Source organism: Triturus cristatus, chromosome 3_1 (assembly GCF_964204655.1).
Source record: "Triturus cristatus chromosome 3_1, aTriCri1.1, whole genome shotgun sequence".
In the NCBI taxonomy this organism is placed as follows: domain Eukaryota; kingdom Metazoa; phylum Chordata; class Amphibia; order Caudata; family Salamandridae; genus Triturus; species Triturus cristatus.
This window is the reverse complement of record NC_140583.1, coordinates 1,046,504,959-1,046,522,516: the sequence shown is the minus strand read 5'-3', so window position 1 is coordinate 1,046,522,516 and position 17,558 is coordinate 1,046,504,959. Positions and strand designations below refer to the sequence as shown.

The 17,558-nt window shown below is 42.3% G+C and overlaps 1 protein-coding gene across 3 annotated transcripts in view; it reads left to right on the top strand.

The window, feature by feature from the left end:
- Positions 1 to 17,558, top strand: part of LAYN (layilin) — an 88,379-nt gene that overhangs the window by 59,044 nt on the left and 11,777 nt on the right. For 2 of the 3 annotated variants that reach the window (XM_085645809.1, XM_085645807.1), the window contains 4 exons: positions 6,399 to 6,556; positions 9,698 to 9,775; positions 12,268 to 12,351; positions 14,217 to 14,322. In XM_085645809.1, the coding sequence (XP_085501935.1) occupies positions 6,399 to 6,556; positions 9,698 to 9,775; positions 12,268 to 12,351; positions 14,217 to 14,322 (426 nt within the window). The remainder of the gene's footprint in view (positions 1 to 6,398; positions 6,557 to 9,697; positions 9,776 to 12,267; positions 12,352 to 14,216; positions 14,323 to 17,558) is intronic. The other variant, XM_085645808.1, reaches the window with a different exon arrangement.

Genomic DNA, 17,558 nt, shown 5'->3' with positions numbered 1-17,558 from the left:
GCCGTCTGTTTAGCAACAGGCCACTTGGTTTCCGCAACCAGCCTTCGGAACGCGTTGAGATACTGCACCAGGTCGTTGGATCCCTGTCTCAACTCAAGCATTTCACGGTCCGCCGTGTACGAGTCAGCCCTTCTGTCGAAGACCTTCAGGAATTCCTCGCGAAAAGCACCCCAATCACATAAGATGGGGTCGTCCCTGCTCACCAGAGGTACGGCCCATTGTGCCGCGTTTCCAGCCAAATAGGATATAAGGAAAGCCACACGAGCCTGACTCGTGGGGAACGCCCTTGGTTTGCACGATAGATGTAGCGCCACTTGTGTGAGGAATACCTGCACTGTGTTAGGATCCCCACTGTACCTCTCTGGTGTTGCCAAGGGGACGGCTACCGGCATTTCCACTACTACCGCAGGGGTCTGGTTCGTGAGGGAGGTGCTGGGCGTGAGCGGGTCCAATTGGATAGCATCCAGTCTGGCTTTTACATCGGCTGTTTCTTGCCTGGAGGCAGCCAATTCAATTTGCACGGTCGCTAAAGCAGCCAGCACATCATCAAGTGTTGCCATGTCTGTTATCGACCGGGAGACAGTTAGTGTTATTAAGGTCGGATATTTTGTAACGCCCTGAACGTCTCAGGATCGTTTAACAGACACGATAATGAGAACGCAACCACTTGTGAAGGTTTAGTTATTTTAATGAAGGCAAAAATAATACAAGGAATAAACAAAGGTTATAGTCACTGGAATCCTCCAGGCTAAGTACGTTACCAGCCCACAGCACGGATGGTCCTAACCGTCCTCTGCATATACGCCGATCCCGGGGGCAGAAATGAAATGGCCGACAATGCCAATCGGTAGGCTGTGAGGGGCACGAAGAGTGTTGGGGAGAATCGAGGATTCAGTGAAACACCCAGCCGGGGTCTCTACCTGAAGGGAGCAGCCGCTCAACCTCTTCCTCAGACTGCACCGGGACGCGGAGTCACCTCCTGGTGATGCGTCACCGATACCCCAATCACAAGCAAAGAAGACTGAACCGAGAGCAGCCGCTCGATCGATCCTGTGGACTTCCGAGTCTGTAACGCGGCAAACACCTCCTGGTGTGCGTTACAGCTGGCAGTCCCTGTATCTCTGGTCGGGCTGGGAGTTACGACTCCAACCAGCAAAAGCGCCACTGCGCTTTGACTCAGCCGAGTCAAAAAGCGAAGCTCAATGGTTATCTGGTAGAGCTTCCGGGTCCTTCACAGGTGACGATGGGGCAAGACACGGCCCAGGGAGTAACGACTCGACCTACCTCCGTTCTTGCCTTACAGGAGCACCACTCCGGAACACTGCTCTTCACTAAGCAGGTACGTCGGTTGTAAACACAATATCCGACAGCGTTGTACCTCCCGGTTCCTCCCTTTATAGGGCGTTGTTTTCCTTGAGTTATGTAACAGCTCTCCTGTTTACATAAGGGCGTGTTTTCCTTGAGTTATGTAACAGCTCTCCTGTTTACATAAGGGCGTGTTTTCCTTGAGTTATGTAACAGCTCTCCTGTTTACATAAGGGCGTGTTTTCCTTGAGTTATGTAACAGCTCTCCTGTTTTACATAAGGGCGTGTTTTCCTTGAGTTATGTAACAGCTCTCCTGTTTACATAACCTCTCAACCGCTAAGCATCCTGGGAGATGTAGTCCGTTTTCGCTGGTTACCGTTTTCCTCCCCTCGCATGACAGGAATTCTTGACAGGGTGGGACCAGGAAGGGGGGTGGTTACACCCCCAATCCTTTGTCCAGCTCGCTCCAGGTCCGGGGCTGGTGTGCCCCAGGACCGGTTTGAACTGGCATGTGCACCGAGGCTCCTTGTGAGCCTCAGGCATGTCTGATTCCATTCAAGCCCTACCTGACCAATACACAAAATCCTGTCTGGGGTGGTGCACGCACCTCCCCTGGCAGGAAACCCTTTGTCCACGTCTCCCAAGCTGGAAGGACTCCCAGCAGCAGGAGGGCAGACTTGTGTCTGTGGTGGCAGCGTCCATTTTGTGGAGCTGAGGCTTTGTCTGATTTTACCCGGGTTTCCGGTACTGTACATGTCGTGTCCCTCTAGAGGGTGGAATGCTAACCCCGTCGCCAGAATTGGCGAGGGGTTAGTATTCCAATTCGTATGACACCTTACTCGACATGTTTTGATAAAGCCAAACCAAAGATAGCATTTAACCGCGAGGTTCATAATGCACTTAAGAGTATATGGTATGGCGAAATCTGGAAACGGTAGAAGGAGGTTGTTCCGACCACTGCAGACAGGCTCAGCTCATGCCAGAGCACCATCTCACATGGAACCAAGCACTCTGCCTTCAGGATTGTTAAGGCCTGCCATAGGAGTGACTTATAGGTTAACATGTGTCCCATTTAAGGTTAGGTATAGGTATACTACACCTAAGTAAGAGGTGGTTACACCAACTTACCCCAGCTGAGTGATCAGCCAGTTGGGTCAAATCGTTAGGCCAGGCCAGGGGTGGCACAATACATGCTTCAGCCCCTGGTAGGCCTTAGATACACCAATGCCCTGGGTACCTAGTGTACACTGGTACAGGGGCTGACAGGGTGATCCAACTCCAATGGGTTATGCACCTAAAGTGCACAGTGTCAATTTAGTAGAGAGAACAGCAGGCTGTGGGTCTGATTAGCAGGCCCACAGCCTCAGTATGTCAAAAACCAGTGAAGCAAAAAGCAAAAATTTGGGGTGACCATAGGATAGCAGACCCTACTCTCCTACAATCAGCAGTTATAAAATAAAAAATTAAGCACATCTGTTTGTAATTCTGAAGAGTCATGTTAATAAAGATTTTCATAGGATGATCAAAATACTATTACTTGGTGATGTGCCAATGATAAATATTCACTGAAACCTGAGTCCACATATCACTTGTGTGCTATACAGTTTTGTCAGTAAAACTGATGTCTGTGCAAATTTAGTGGCCATGTCAATAGAAAATGTGCCGTCTGTAAATAACAGTCCAATACCGCACAATGCTTTAGTAAAATATTTGTAACAGTGTGCTCCAAAATGTATCACCAGTTACATACTACATCCTTACCACTCTCATGCTGAAAACATTTGCCACACTGTGTGTGAAGTTAGTATTTTTCACAGTCCTTATGACGTCAATGACGAAACATTGATGTCAGTACACCCCACTCTGACATTTTCCCAGCACCACAGGTGCAAAGGTGCTGAACTATATTCCTAAACCCAGTTTTAATACAAGCCCTTGCAAGTATTCACAAGCAAGACTCTGGGTGAACCTTTCAGTAATTATTGATGTTGTTTTTTTACTTTGTTAAGCAATTTCAACAGGTAATGTGCTCACTATGCGTGATTATACACAAGCACCCCTCTTGTGAATGACTTTCACACGTAAGTTGAAATATATGTATGTGACCTAACGGCCAGTACTGCTGACTTTGGACCTTGGGAACCAAGTTTGAATCCCGCGATTGGCTCTAGGCAAATCACTTAATCTCCTGTTGTTAAAATAAAATGAATATAAAATGAATCCAACCATATGCAACATATATGAAGTCCGAAATGCACAGATGGGCCTTGTTTTAACGCAGAAATTGATATGAGGCATTACACTTATACTCTGCTGCAGAAGAGGTTTTTCAAATTTGCTAAAATCACTGGTATCAAAACCAAGATGTTTCAGAAGCCTTGTGATTTTAGTGAACAGAGACCACAGGCCAACATACCTCTCTGAAAAGTGTTCCAGGTCCAGTGTAGTTTACCAGCTGCCACTTTTATGGGTAGATCAATATATCGGTCACAGTCTGACAAAGACATGTGGAAGAGTATGGTCAAGGTTGTGACATTTAAAAACAATTGCTGCTAGAGAGGAGCACAAGAGTTTTTTAAGAGTATGTTATTTTGGTGATTCACAGCATTTTGAAAGCATATCTACTATTACAATTCAAAAGTGCCCACTACTAGGTAGGTCTCAAAGGTTGGTCTTTCTAAACATTGGGCCGTGGTTCTAAAAATTTCAGTAAGTACTGTTCTAGGATGAGAAGGGAAACTCAAAACATTTTTGAATGACCTCATATGTATGTGTTCAAAGCCTTCTTTCATCAACGTTTTAAACCAATAGAGAAACTAGCAGATTGTTGACAGTAGTAAACTCAATCTGGAGGCAGAAATGTGTTCTGATCCTATATATGTAAGCCTGTCTATGCAATGCTTTGTTTTCCTGTAAAGCGCTCTGACACCCTAACGGGTCAAGTTCTCGCTCTATAAAACACAAAAATAAAAATAAAATAAAATATGTGTGACTCAAGATGGGGAAATTTCCAACCATATATTAGAGTTTCGCCCAGGTAAGGCCCTCTTATGTGAGCAATAAACTTTCATATAGTGGGTTTTCTTTTTAATTCCTTTAGCATGTACAAGTACATTAGACCAGACCCTAAAATGCAAAGCTGTCGTCCCAAGATACAAATAAGCATCACTCTAAAAGACATCATTGGATCCCATTGGCAACGAGGAAACTACTATAAGGTGAACCTCAGGACAACTGATGATATTCTTATCTAGCTGAGCATTTCAGGGGAGCTCTGTATTGTATCTATTTCATTTTGGTAGTGTTTAAAAAGTACAGTAGAGCAACAGGCCATAAGACTTCCTAAAGTATGCTTTGTGACATATGACACAGAGAGCAACGGGTCCCTGCCCGATCCTAAAAACAGCAAATAATGGCCCTCGTCAATGGATGCTAAGAGGATCAAATGCTCACTTTGCGACTGGCAGCAATAGCACCTGCACTGGTCCTGATTACCCCCTAGAATATACATACAGTAGGTTAATATCCGGGGAATGTGACATACAGAACCATTTTAATGAAGTGATGGATTGGGTGATGGATTGGGCCAGCACTAATATACTTTTACAGTTGTTTTTCATGCCTGGGCAGTTAAAGGATATTTACAGCACAGAACCTGTTCCAGGAATCACAGAAAGAAGCTACTTGAGTAAAGCAAAAGTGAATATTACATTCATGAGGATTAAGGTGGGTTTTATGATGCAGAAATAAATTGATAAAAAAAGTTCCTTGACATTTAATTCAACTTATCCCGTCATATGTCGACTTCCGAAACCCTCGCCCCACCCCCCTCCTCACTACTCTTACCTGTGCCGGCCGCCACTGGCCACGTCACTGGTCTCCTTTTTGGGAAAATTATTCCAACTTCACTTTTAAGTTGTCCAACTACCCACAAAATTTTAAAACATTTCTATAACGATTACATGTCCAATACTCACTTGAACAGCCAGTGGACAAAAGCATCTACAGGTTAGGATTTGTATTATACTCCAATTTATTTTTACCTGTTTAATTTAATTATTTAATATATCATCTATTTATTATATGTTTCAAATTTGATTTGTAGTGTACTCCAATTTTTGGTTAATTGTTCAAAATAATGCTTTAAAATAGGATTCATTTATTATATATGTGTTCCAAAATACCTTCCTTGCATGATTGGATGTTCCTTACACCATGAGATAGCCAACACTCAGACCCAAGAACATCTATGGGTGACGTGATGGCGTGCAAGTAATTTCTATTTCATTATTCACATAAATGTATTATTTATTTGCTATACTTTTTCCAAAGTATCTTCAAGCCTTATGGCCTGTTGCATGCTCCCTTTGACAGTGAGCCACCACATCTGGTTAGATATGTAGTATACACCAAATTGATTGTTTAAAAATTTATTTAATTATTTTTCTGTTCAGAGGTAATATTTGTCGGTTGGTTAATTTATTTTCTCTGTAAATTAATGACTAGTCAATCAGAAATGTGGCAAATATACTCTGGAACATGAATTAGACACCTATTTTCCCATGTCTATGGCGATTAACAAAATCATGCTATGTTCCAGGTGAGAAGATAAACCTGCTATGGGGAGGTAAGAGAAGGTTTTGAGAGGAACCCCAAGCTTTTTTTTTTTTGTGAAGGATGAGACTTGTGAATGGACATACATATCTTTGTTAAGTTCTAGGGATTTTAAAATGCACTTTCAGCCCGTGTCAAACTTCCGGTCGTGTGCTGCCATTTTGGAACACTGGGACTTCCTGAAGGACATCTTTGAGGCAAACAGTGACCGTAGGAGCCCGGCTCCTCAGAGTAATACGAGGATCGTACGGTGTGAAACAACTACAATATGATTCATGATGCCACCACTTTTCATGTGAGAAGGCTATTGCAAACAATATGCTGGCGAGATGGATGGAAGGGTTAGGAATTTCAAACTCTAAAGGGAAATGAAACAAAGGAATAAAAAAAATACGGGTCAACAGAAAGGGAGCTTCAAGATATTGACCTAGGGAAATTTTTATATTAATCATGTTCCATTTTCTTTCGTTTCTCACAGGAACTGGTATGTTGATGAGCCCTCCTGTGGGAGTGAAGTGTGTGTTGTCATGTACCATCAGCCTTCTGCGAATGAGGGAGTAGGTGGACCATATATGTTCCAGTGGAACGATGACCGGTGCAACATGAAGAACAACTTCATATGCAAATACTCCCTTGGTAATTGATTGATTAATTTTAGAATATTTCATAATTCTAAGACAGTTATCAAGCGTATTGAGGAGGCACAGTGGAAATCATCTTTAAGTAGCAGCGCAAACAAATTCACAATGTATTCTGCCTTGTGCTATTCAGGGTGCACACAACTGTATTGGTGGGCTCATTTGAAGAGTTTATCTAAAATAAATCATTGAAGGCATCATCATCATCCAGGAGAGCACATTTGTTCTAGAAAGAGAGTTTTTTTAAAATAAGTACCATTAACTGTCAATGTGCCTCCAGCCTGCTCATATGCATGGGTTTACTTCCATTGCATTCCATTTTCTTTTCACCAATGTAGATACATTTAGAAGTTCTCTACTTTCCAAGTATGCTCTATACATTTCTCTTACAATTATTCATCTAACCACAAACCAAATAGAATCCATGTCTAGATATCGAAATCGTCTAAAAAGTTAAGGCTAACTGTTGAAATTCAGTTGTAATTTACGGGTCACAAGTTAAAATTTCAACAAATCTAAGTCGCCTTCCATCATTCATTAAATTGGCTTTCAATAACACCTCTTATTTAAGATGTGTCGAAACACCAAAAATGTGGTATGAAGCACTATTTTCAAGCAAGTTTTTATTTTGAATATATTTACATCAGTCATGCACATATTTTCATGTTGATGCATCCAAAAAATGTTAATCGCGAATTGATTTGTGGCATCATGATGATCAGTTCAGTCAACATCTGTATCCTTTATGAGGGGGCTAGTAATGCAATACTATTCATTCGGAATCTTAGGAGAAATTTAGCATAATTAATTTACCACACAAAGGGCTATACCTAGGTCTTTTTAAAATATGCAATTTGTTCTATTGCCACTGTGTATTTTCCTGGTATCCTCAGGTTGTAACTTTTGTAGAAGAATGTCTGAAATATTGGTTTAACACTAAGCAGGTGTATTAAATAGGTTGTGTATTATTTATTGTCTCATCTACGCGGCAGACCTAAATTATAAGTGAGGAGAACTATATAGCCAGTCAAATGTTTTTACAAGTTTACATTTTTTGCTTTATGTATCGATTCTCCTTTTTGATGGTCGAATAATTTCGGATTGCGCACAGTTCACTTCTGGACTTTGATTTTGCTGAAGCTTCGTGGAGATTTCTATAAGTTTCGGTACAGTTCTGAATAGTACGGGAGCATCAACTTCACATAGTAGAATGAATACAGACACTCAAAACACTCTGGACACCTCATTGATCTTCAGAAACATAATACAAAGGGTTTGGAGAGAACACATCCATGTTTAATGTAACACTGTTGGGGGTACAGCCTGGTATGCTGGAGACAAAGATTGCCATGTTTTTGCAAGAAAGACAAAGGAGGTGATAAAGAATTTGGTTGTAGTGGAAAAAATGCTTAATCCAGAGTAGTTTCCAACAGGTACATTTTATTCACCTTAGGGATAGTGTACTGAGAGAAAATAAGCCAGTGGTCTCTTCTGCTGCTTTATAGTTTCTCTCCAAATACTTCAGGATTTTTCACTGCCACCGAACTGTAAGCCGAACGAACGGCCCTTATTAAGTATGACATGTTGAAAGTTGGTACTCAAACAGAGTTCCTTCGCCTCCTAGCCTGACTGAGACAGCCAATGCTATTTTCTTTACGCATTTTGAAATATTTATTTTAAAGCATGAATATGTGTTAATCTGGCTCGTCATGGACTTAATGCTATACAGAGCCTGTGAGATTATATTTTGAATTTGGACAATAAAGGTGTAAAATATATAAGGGATAACGTATACCCTGCTGTGTATTATAAGGATATTGAAAGTCACTGAGAGTTCCATAACCATATAGAGGAACAAGGCCAAAGGCTGAGTTTCTTTATAAGATTATGGAACTCTGAGGTGACTAGCAAAATCCTTATCTTGTATACCATGGGGTACTTTATCCTATATAATACATGGTCACAGCATCACCTTTCCCACAATCCACTTAAAACATTGATGCGTAGCTCTTTTATACGAAAGTGTTATCATGTTTGCAAACATGAAGAATAAAAATAAAACCTCTAGTGTAAAAGTAAAAACACATCAAAAACCTGTTAGGCATTTGTTGCAAACAGATATTAGTAACAGTTCAATACAAATCAGTTTTTAAAAACAAAAGCAGCAGTAGATCGAATGTGTAGAAACATGTAGAAAGATTCTAGATTTTCTCTATCTAAGGAGTGCAAAAAATAAACATATTCTCTCTGCTTGTCATTGTAAGCACTTAAAATAGAGCAGAAGAAAGAAAAGGAATTTTTTTTTTATTTAACAGAGTTTTATACAGCGCAAACTTGACCCAAATCGGGTATCTGAGTGCTTTACGTAGCACCAGTTGCATTACATGAGTACGCATTCATTTTTGTTAGGCACGGTTAGATTAAGTGATTTGCCCAGAATCATAGGATGATCAGCGTCATTGCCGAGACTCGAACCCAGTTCCTCAGATTCGAGGTTGACCACCCTACCCATTAGGCCAAATCCTCTCCCCAAGTTCCTTTTGTTGCTTAATACAGCTGCCATAATTATGCTCCGTGACCTGACCTGCCTTTAACCTTGGCTGCTGACTCTGGCAACAGGCATTGTGTTGCCAGTTCTCAACCTTAATAACCCTATAATAGTCAGGTTATGACACCTTTTCTTTATAATCAGCAACTTGGTGTGTCACAAGCAACTAGATACTGGCATTTATCAAGGGATTACAGAGTCTCATGTATTTTAAAGAAATTAGATCTGTGCAATTACACAGGGATTACAGAATCCTATGTATCACAAAGTCATATTTCCTACCATCTAAGTCACAACCCACAGAATCCCCTTTTGGAAGGACCTTCACCACACAATTAAAAGCAGAAGTTGATGACACACATATTTCCTTGAGGACACTCACTTTCTGGGACAAATGGTTTCAATAATATCCAGATCAATTGGTACTGAAGCGTCAATCATGACTTTCTGAACTAAGACATCTTTGCAATATATGACTCAGAAACAAATACTGACCAAATGCATATATTTTGAAGTTTGTTCACGTGTTGCATTATTTAAGTAGTGGCGCTTGTTAGGATAGTAGTCAGCTTTGTTTTTATTCTCACCTAGATGAAGTACCTTTAAAACCAAAGAACCCTGATGAAACCGCCAGAGAAAAACCAAATGTCACAGTCAGCAATGCTAAAGGTACTGCAATTGGCAATAAACTACATTTTACTTTCTGGGGTGAGTATATAGTTAGGGTATGGTAAGAGAATCTGCCTGGTGTACATTAGAAATTAGTGAACCAATGGTCCACTGCTGTGAGATTTGAAGGGGTTGTATGAAAAATTGAAGTTTTAACAGAAAATAATTTTGTTTTACTACTGTGAGATTCCAAGGAAGTCAGAGTGGCCAAGACTGAGTAAAAGTGAGGTTGTAGTATTAAGAGAGAGAGAGTTAGAGACAATCAGTAAGACTTGAGGTGTCTTGCATTTATTAACTATACTGTGGCATGAGTCAACATGTTAATGCATGAGGATGGCTACAGACCAAAGGATTTTGTACCAGAATATTGTGGCCTATTTATCTTTAGACAAAAATATTGTGTCCTAAATATCGTTTTCAAAAATACCTCTCCATGGAAATGAATAACAGGAAATCGACACCCAATGGGAAAAAAATTAAACCATTAAAAGCATAAAATATATGTTAGTTATTGATAATCTGACATACAACAAACCAGTACAAGCAGCAGTGAGGCTCCACTAAGCTGTGTTTTCAGTAGGTGCTGAAGATGGCTCTGCATGCCGTCATAGCAGTGGTCTTAGGGTCGCTTTTCTGAGGATGTCTACTTCGCAAAATAATCTATATAGGCCTTGGGTTGTGGAAGTGATAAACAGATATAAACAGCAGAAAGAGGAAGTGTCTGTTTCACTAGTAAATATTATAAAGTTATCATTTAAGGTAATTTATTTAAGCCTGAAGGCCACGTCTGAAGAATTGTATCCTGTTCTGAGGATCTCCTGTGAGTTATTGTGTCAGATTCTGAGGAATAGTCCAGTTCTTGACACAGAACCTTTACCTTTGCATCCATTGTCCCATGTACACTATACCATATTCTGGACTGTTGTTTCTAGTTCTAGAGACGGCATTTGGACAATTGTGGTCATTTCTAGAAACCACAACTGGGGTCCTGGTGTCCAGTTCTGAGGAGGAAAGTATGTTGAATTTGGAGGAACAGATCAGGCACCATATTACACAAAGTGCCCTGGGGGTGCAACAGGTGTGCGCCCACTTTATGCACCCCTGGGTACTTTGGTATTATAGAAGGGGCCGCAGCCACTTGTGTGGCCCCTTTTGTAATTCTGATAGCTCTGGTGCACATGTTGTGCCAGCGCTATTGTAAGAGGGTGTTCCCAAATTTGCTTGGGGACAGGACCCCACACAAATTAGGGAATCTCTTTGCCTCTGTGTCAGTGCTGTATTATGGACACAGGCGCAAAGAAGCAGTCAGGAGGTGCACTGACGGTCACTGTCAGTGCGCCCCCTGATGGCAGCCCTCAGGAGGGGGGAAATGTGGTCTTAGAGACCCCCCAGCAGGTGTGCGCAGTCACTCACTGCACCTGCCTGCATGTGGATCTCTCTCCCCTCTTTAAAGGGCAGGTGGGCTATCCCTGCACAGTGACACATGGAGCAGCTTATAAACAGCTGCTCGGTATTTCACCTGAACACGCTGCCCCTAGGGCAGCACAGGTTAGTGCTGCCCTGAGAGCAGTGCATCACCATATTAGGGCACCGTTTCCAAGTTTACACAAGGAGCACCTTTTGAAAGGTGTGCCGTGGTGCAACCAGGGAAAGTGTGCTGTGTGAGTAATACGGCCCCTGTTGCATTTTGTGCATTTCCAGACATACCAGCTTTACAATGTGTCTAATTATCAAGGCCAAAGCTAAGGAGCTGCATTCCATTCCTTTCTGAAATATTGAACCTAGCTCTGAAGACCACCTGGAATCCTCTGTCCAGTCCTGGAAATCACATTTATAGAACTACCTCCAAATCTGGAGGTCACATATATCCTAAAGGGCTGATGAACCCCAGATAACGTCCTGAGATTAGCAATGCACACAGTGCCTGTTTCAAATCAGCGGTGCTAAGAAGGAATGCTCAAGGATATAAGCTAAGCATCTATACATACGCATCCCCTCCCCACATAAAATGTAAATATAATATGGTGGGGAATGTGTGTGAGAACGTGACACTTCCACCTTTGTAGAAGGAATACGCAACGCATGCATTTTTAATTTAAGGATCTTGCTAAAATTGGAGGTCACGCGAGATTGAAGGGGGGGGCTCAAGAGTAAACATGGAAGGTATCTCTATTCATGGACATTGCAGTGAATGTATGGAATATCCTCTCAGTAGAAGTTCTGAAGGGAATTGCATCAATTTTAAAAACCTTGGTACTTTGAGTAAGGCATGGTAAGACAGGAAACCTCGTAGGATCTTCAAGGAAAAGGCAGGACTGAACTGGCAGCCTAGTTTGGCCTCTGTCAAGTTTTTATCACCCTTCACTTTATGTGTTTCTCTGTCCCAGTGCTATTTTTGTGCTGACTTTCAGCTCTATGGTGGCATAAACCACTGAGATCCTTGTTGCACCAATCTCTTCTTCTCTCACTGCATACCTTCTATACCTCTACAGATGTAGACACTGTGCCAGTGAGGCCCAGAAACCCCGAAGATGTCCTGAAAGAAGACACAGATGAAACAGTCAAGGAAGCTAAAGGTAACTCTAAAGGCTTATATGTGCTGACAGGGGCAAAAATACTGTCTTTCAAAATAGTGAAAGAAGGATGTGCGCTTACTGCCAGCACAGTCTCTAGCCACTGTACACGCATTCATGGCCTCCATTTTGGAAGAGTGCCGGGCCGTGATTCCAGGGCTCCCATCCAGGTTACTTGGACCCCCCCCCCCCATCAATCTTCCAAAAAGTGCACCAATGGGGTGGTGTGAAATGCCTTCCACCATCTGTATGGTAGACATGGTTTGTTGTCCCGCATACCTAGGGCCTTCTTGACCATGCACATGCTTCAGTTATAAAAGACTGCACATGAGCACTGCACTGAGCCATGCACCCATGTGTATGAGGGAGCTCCCACATTTGACTCTGCGCTCTCTGCTAGAGTGCTCATGTTACAGAGAGGTCCTCGCGGCTCCTTCTATGAAATACCAAGGCTGTGGGCGCTTGAGGTCAAATGGCGGAGATGTCCATTTTAGCGGGGACTCAAATCCACCAGTGATCATCCTGGAGAGGAAGATGTTCATCATTCTGCCTTTTTATCCCTGCTACAAAGAGGTTTGAGTGGAGACAAGATCTAAAGAGGACTTTTCAAGTTCATGTTCACACCGCTGTTATTCGCCTTTACTTACATTCAGTGAAAGTGTGAAGAATGGGCATACAGGGGAAATTGGCAATGTCTCTGCTGTGTTGAGTGACATTAGGAGAATGGGTGCTAACAGCCTTAATGATCACATAATGTCAGGGGTTAAGAGTTATAAATTGCACTTTTCTTTTATAATAACCCTCGCCTCTGCCGAGCTGGGCAATTAACAACAGTTAACGCTTATAACAAAGGTCATTAAGTTCTAACAGCACATTGAGCAGATGGTAATAATAAGAATTAAATACCTGTTAGGATTTTAAAAAGAAGTGTGACTTTCATGAGTGCTGTAAGAACTGTGCAGTGGTGTAGCTATCTAATTAGCATATGTAACTCACAATGCCCTCACAGGAAGTGATGTCACAATAAGTAATGCTACGCCCATCTAATATTCCTCACTTATAATGTGGAATTGGTCTATCTTACAAAAGCAAATTAATATAACCAGGCAAAAAATGTGAAAAGAACATGTTTTGGTTTGTTTGACTTTTCATAAATAAAATGAATATTTCCCATATTCAAGTGTTTAACTGATCTCAGAAATGGCTGAAAGGAACACTATTTTTTAACAACTTTGTGAACTCGGCATTGTATTTTAAACTGTTTTTAGGGATTAAATAAAATGTGCTTGGTGTATTTTTTTACAGTTGAACTTGATGTTCGTGCATGTTTGCTTTCTGCTGGTTTTATTTGTCCAGCTTCAAAGCACAATAGCACTGCACATTTGAAGTTCTTTAGGCGATAGAAAGGTTAATGGTGTGCAATGTTGCATTAATTCACGGGTAATAATTCAAAGATAGCCACTTACTGGGCCTCTCTCACAAATAAATGGGAGACCACCAGCCATGACACATCTTGACCTCTAGTAAGGGGAACAATTCTCTCTAAAACTACTGAGGGGACTCCTACAAGTGCATCCACCACGACTTGTGCCCTGGTACCACCTACAATGCATTAGCGCTTAATTCTCAAAACCAGTGGGGACCTAACTGTAATGATGAGAGACTTTTATCTGCTTTACCCTTTCCTTCCCTGAAAGTGCCTATTCTTGACCTTCTGGATTATTGCCAAATTTCCCATTGTACAACCTGTGCCTCTGCTTTCGAAACTGTTGTACATTGGTAACTCAGACCCCCATTAGATTAGTGACTTAAAAATAACAAAAGGCAGCACGATGTTCCTTTTGTAAATATTCTCCTTTATTTTTTAGTAGAAAATGCTGTGAATATTTCTTACATCTTGATTCCTGCCATACCCATGTTACTCATTCTGATGGTGACCACAGGCGTGTTGTGCTTTTGGCTTGCTGGAAGAAGGTAAGGATGAACAATTTGTGTTCTCTAATTAAAGCGGAAGGGCCCTTAGCACAGAGTAATAGTAATGTCCTGGAAAAGGAATATATCTGGCCTACAGAGCACTGATGATAGGACTAAGACACATTTCAAATGTGTTCATTATCACCCGTGTAGGTGGGAGATAGAGGCATGTAGCTATTTTACTTCACCACGGGTGTTCTCCTTTGTACTATGGGCGGCTTTGGTCTGCGTTTGCACATTCTCTTCCTGATCTACTTTATCGAATTATCAATATAGTGAATTAAAAAGATTTTTTTAATATATATTTATTTTATACAATATGAATACTTGCATTGGAAGGTATTGTTCATTTTCATTTTATTTTCCTATTTCTGTATTACTGTTCTATTTTGTTGTTAGTTGTGGTCACTTTCTGAATATGACACGTGGCAATTTGTATGTTATTTCCTATTATTTAAAGACAATGGGGGATATGTACAAGGAAGTGGCGGAGAGAGGCATTAGCCTTCCTGACTTAACGCCTGTCTCCGCCACATCTGAAACGCAAGGCTGCCCCCTATTTATAAGAATGTGGTGCAGTCTTGCATTTCCTCCTGCGATGGCGCTAAGTGTAGCAACTTAGCGCCAACGCAGGCACCCTTGCACCAGAGTGCAAGGGTGTCTGCGTGCAGGGGAGGATTGTTTAAGTGCAGAAAGGTGTCCCTTCCTGCACATTAACAATCCTAAAATGCCATTTTGTCGCTGTCATGTGTGCTGCTCGTGCAGCACACATGAAAGTCACAAAATGGCATTTTTTTAAAGGATTGTTTATGTACTGGCATTTACATATGCCCCAATGTATTGGTCTTGATGAAGCGACCTCATTGTCTCGAAATACTTGTTTGCCCATTTTACATCCCCGTAATACATGGGATTAAGATTCTTCAATTAACTAGGAGTCTTGTGTATAGTCAATCACTGGAAATTATTTTCTACAGTATATGCAAATCATTGAATCACTGCCTCTCCGCAGACCTCAGTCAGAGGGCCTCATTTAATCTTGGGGGAGGGGAATACTCCGTCACAACTGTCATAGAGATCCAGTCTGCCATGAATATGTGACGTTACAACACATGCCGTTACATCTCATGCCGTTGCAATGCCAACTTTTACGTCGATTTTCAGTCGGGTGAGCGCTGGAAATTGGAATAGATTAATTTTCTATTCCAACTCCAGTGTGTGCAACAGTAGGGAAAGTGTTGGAGTTAAATCCAACACCTTCTACCCACTGCTGCACACCTTTTTCCTTGCAATGCCATGCGATGTGATGGCATGCGTTGTAACGGTTGCGTAGTAAAGGCTGTTTCCTGTCTGCCGTATTACGATCCCATTATATCCTATGGAGATCGAAATACAGTGAACAGGATATCCGTCATGTTTGTGACAGAATATTCCATCCGCTGAGTTCTAAATAATGCCCAGAGTCTGGTTTTGTTTTAATGCTTGGACTAAGACCAGTTCCATATTGTTCCTTCTCATTCGTGCAGGTGAAAGATAGTGGCTTGTGGCTATTCCACTTCTCACTCAGTTACTTTATACCAGTGGTCCACAGGTGAAACGGGCATGTCTGTCTCTGCGGTATGGTACCAGAATTCTGTTGTCAGAATATCTCTTGATATACATATCATTTCCTAAATATCGTCTACAAGAATATTGCCCACAGGGTTTAAAATAGAAAATCTACACCCAAAGAGACGACGTTTTTGAACAAACAATATTTCTGTATGGAGCATTCTGATACACAATGAACTTTGCTGGAAAGAAGTTAGCTGAGTGATGTCATCTCAAAGGTTGAGCGTGTGTGACCTATGTGGCCCACTCTCAAATGCTGGATGTAATCTGCTGTGAATGGCCCCACCCCACTATGTAGCCTCCAGTTAACCTGCTAAGGATATCAGCACACTTCTGGCCAGCTTGTCAACTATATCACTATATGGCCATTTCATACCACCAAATCTGCCAGTAGATGCAAGGGGCAAGAGTGAATCAGCATTGGCACAACCTTTAATAGTTAGTACCAGTGTTTAATATGTAAAATCATAAGTACTGCCGCACAACGTTTTTCTCAGAAGCCCACGGCTGGTGCTTATGAATGTCGTGACTGCTAAATACCAAGGCTGTGTAGCGTTGATTCCACCCCATGCCTCTTTCTTCCACCACCCTACACTCCCGCTCTGTCTCGCTCTGGCATGTTCTTTTTTAGGTCTCGGCCTGGCGAAAGCAGCGCATGCGCTGTCTGCCATGCAGAGGCTTTTTGGAATCAATATGATTCCAGAAGCCTCGTCCCAGCTCCGCCTTAACTTTTGATTTGTGCGCGTCGTTTTGCGTCACAAATTATGCCAAAGGCAGTGCAATGATTGCACTGAAGGCATGTCACTCGCTGATTGTTGCCACCCTGTCTCCTTTTATCAACGCTCTGCGGAATTGGATCTCTTACCGGCAGCGGGAGACAGTAGGTTTATTATATGCTTGATGCACTTTTTTTTTAACCAATTGCATGTGTTTGTCTGTGGAATGCACCTAAAAACGAAATCCGACTTGTGACTGTGTGAAACCAGCCAATGTTTGTGCCTAGTCAGAAAATACAAAACCCATACCTTGACTCGACGAAAAGCCAAATCCTGACTTCTGAGTAAGCAGTACTAGCAGACATGTTAGCGAAAACTCAAGAAGAGGTGCCATGTTTCAGTAAATACAAAATGCGGAATGAACATGGACTGGCAGAGATGGAAGAGCTCGGAGGTCTTGCTAAAATAAATAGTCTAGTCATGCAACTGACCATCCTTGCACCAGCCCTCCCGCCTTTAAGAGTGGACCGACCACAGATGCGTCCACTTCACCTTCAGAAAACCCACCACACACCACCGCACCCAACATCTACCACGCCGCTGCTGGGGCAAGGTCACCGAGGACCAACTGACTACCGCCCTCGCCCTGAGACCGCCCACCGACCCCACCGACCCAGACACCGCCGTGACCAACCTCACACAGTGGATCAACGACTGCACCAACACCCTTGCCCCTCTCAAGACCTCTACAACCAACCACACCAACAAGAAAGCCGCCTGGTTCACCGAGGACCTCCGGATCTCCAAGCACACCTGTCGGAAGCTGTAGAAGAAATGGCTCCACGACCGAACACCAGACAACCACACAGCCCTCAAGAGCGCCACCCACAGACACCACCAACTCATCAG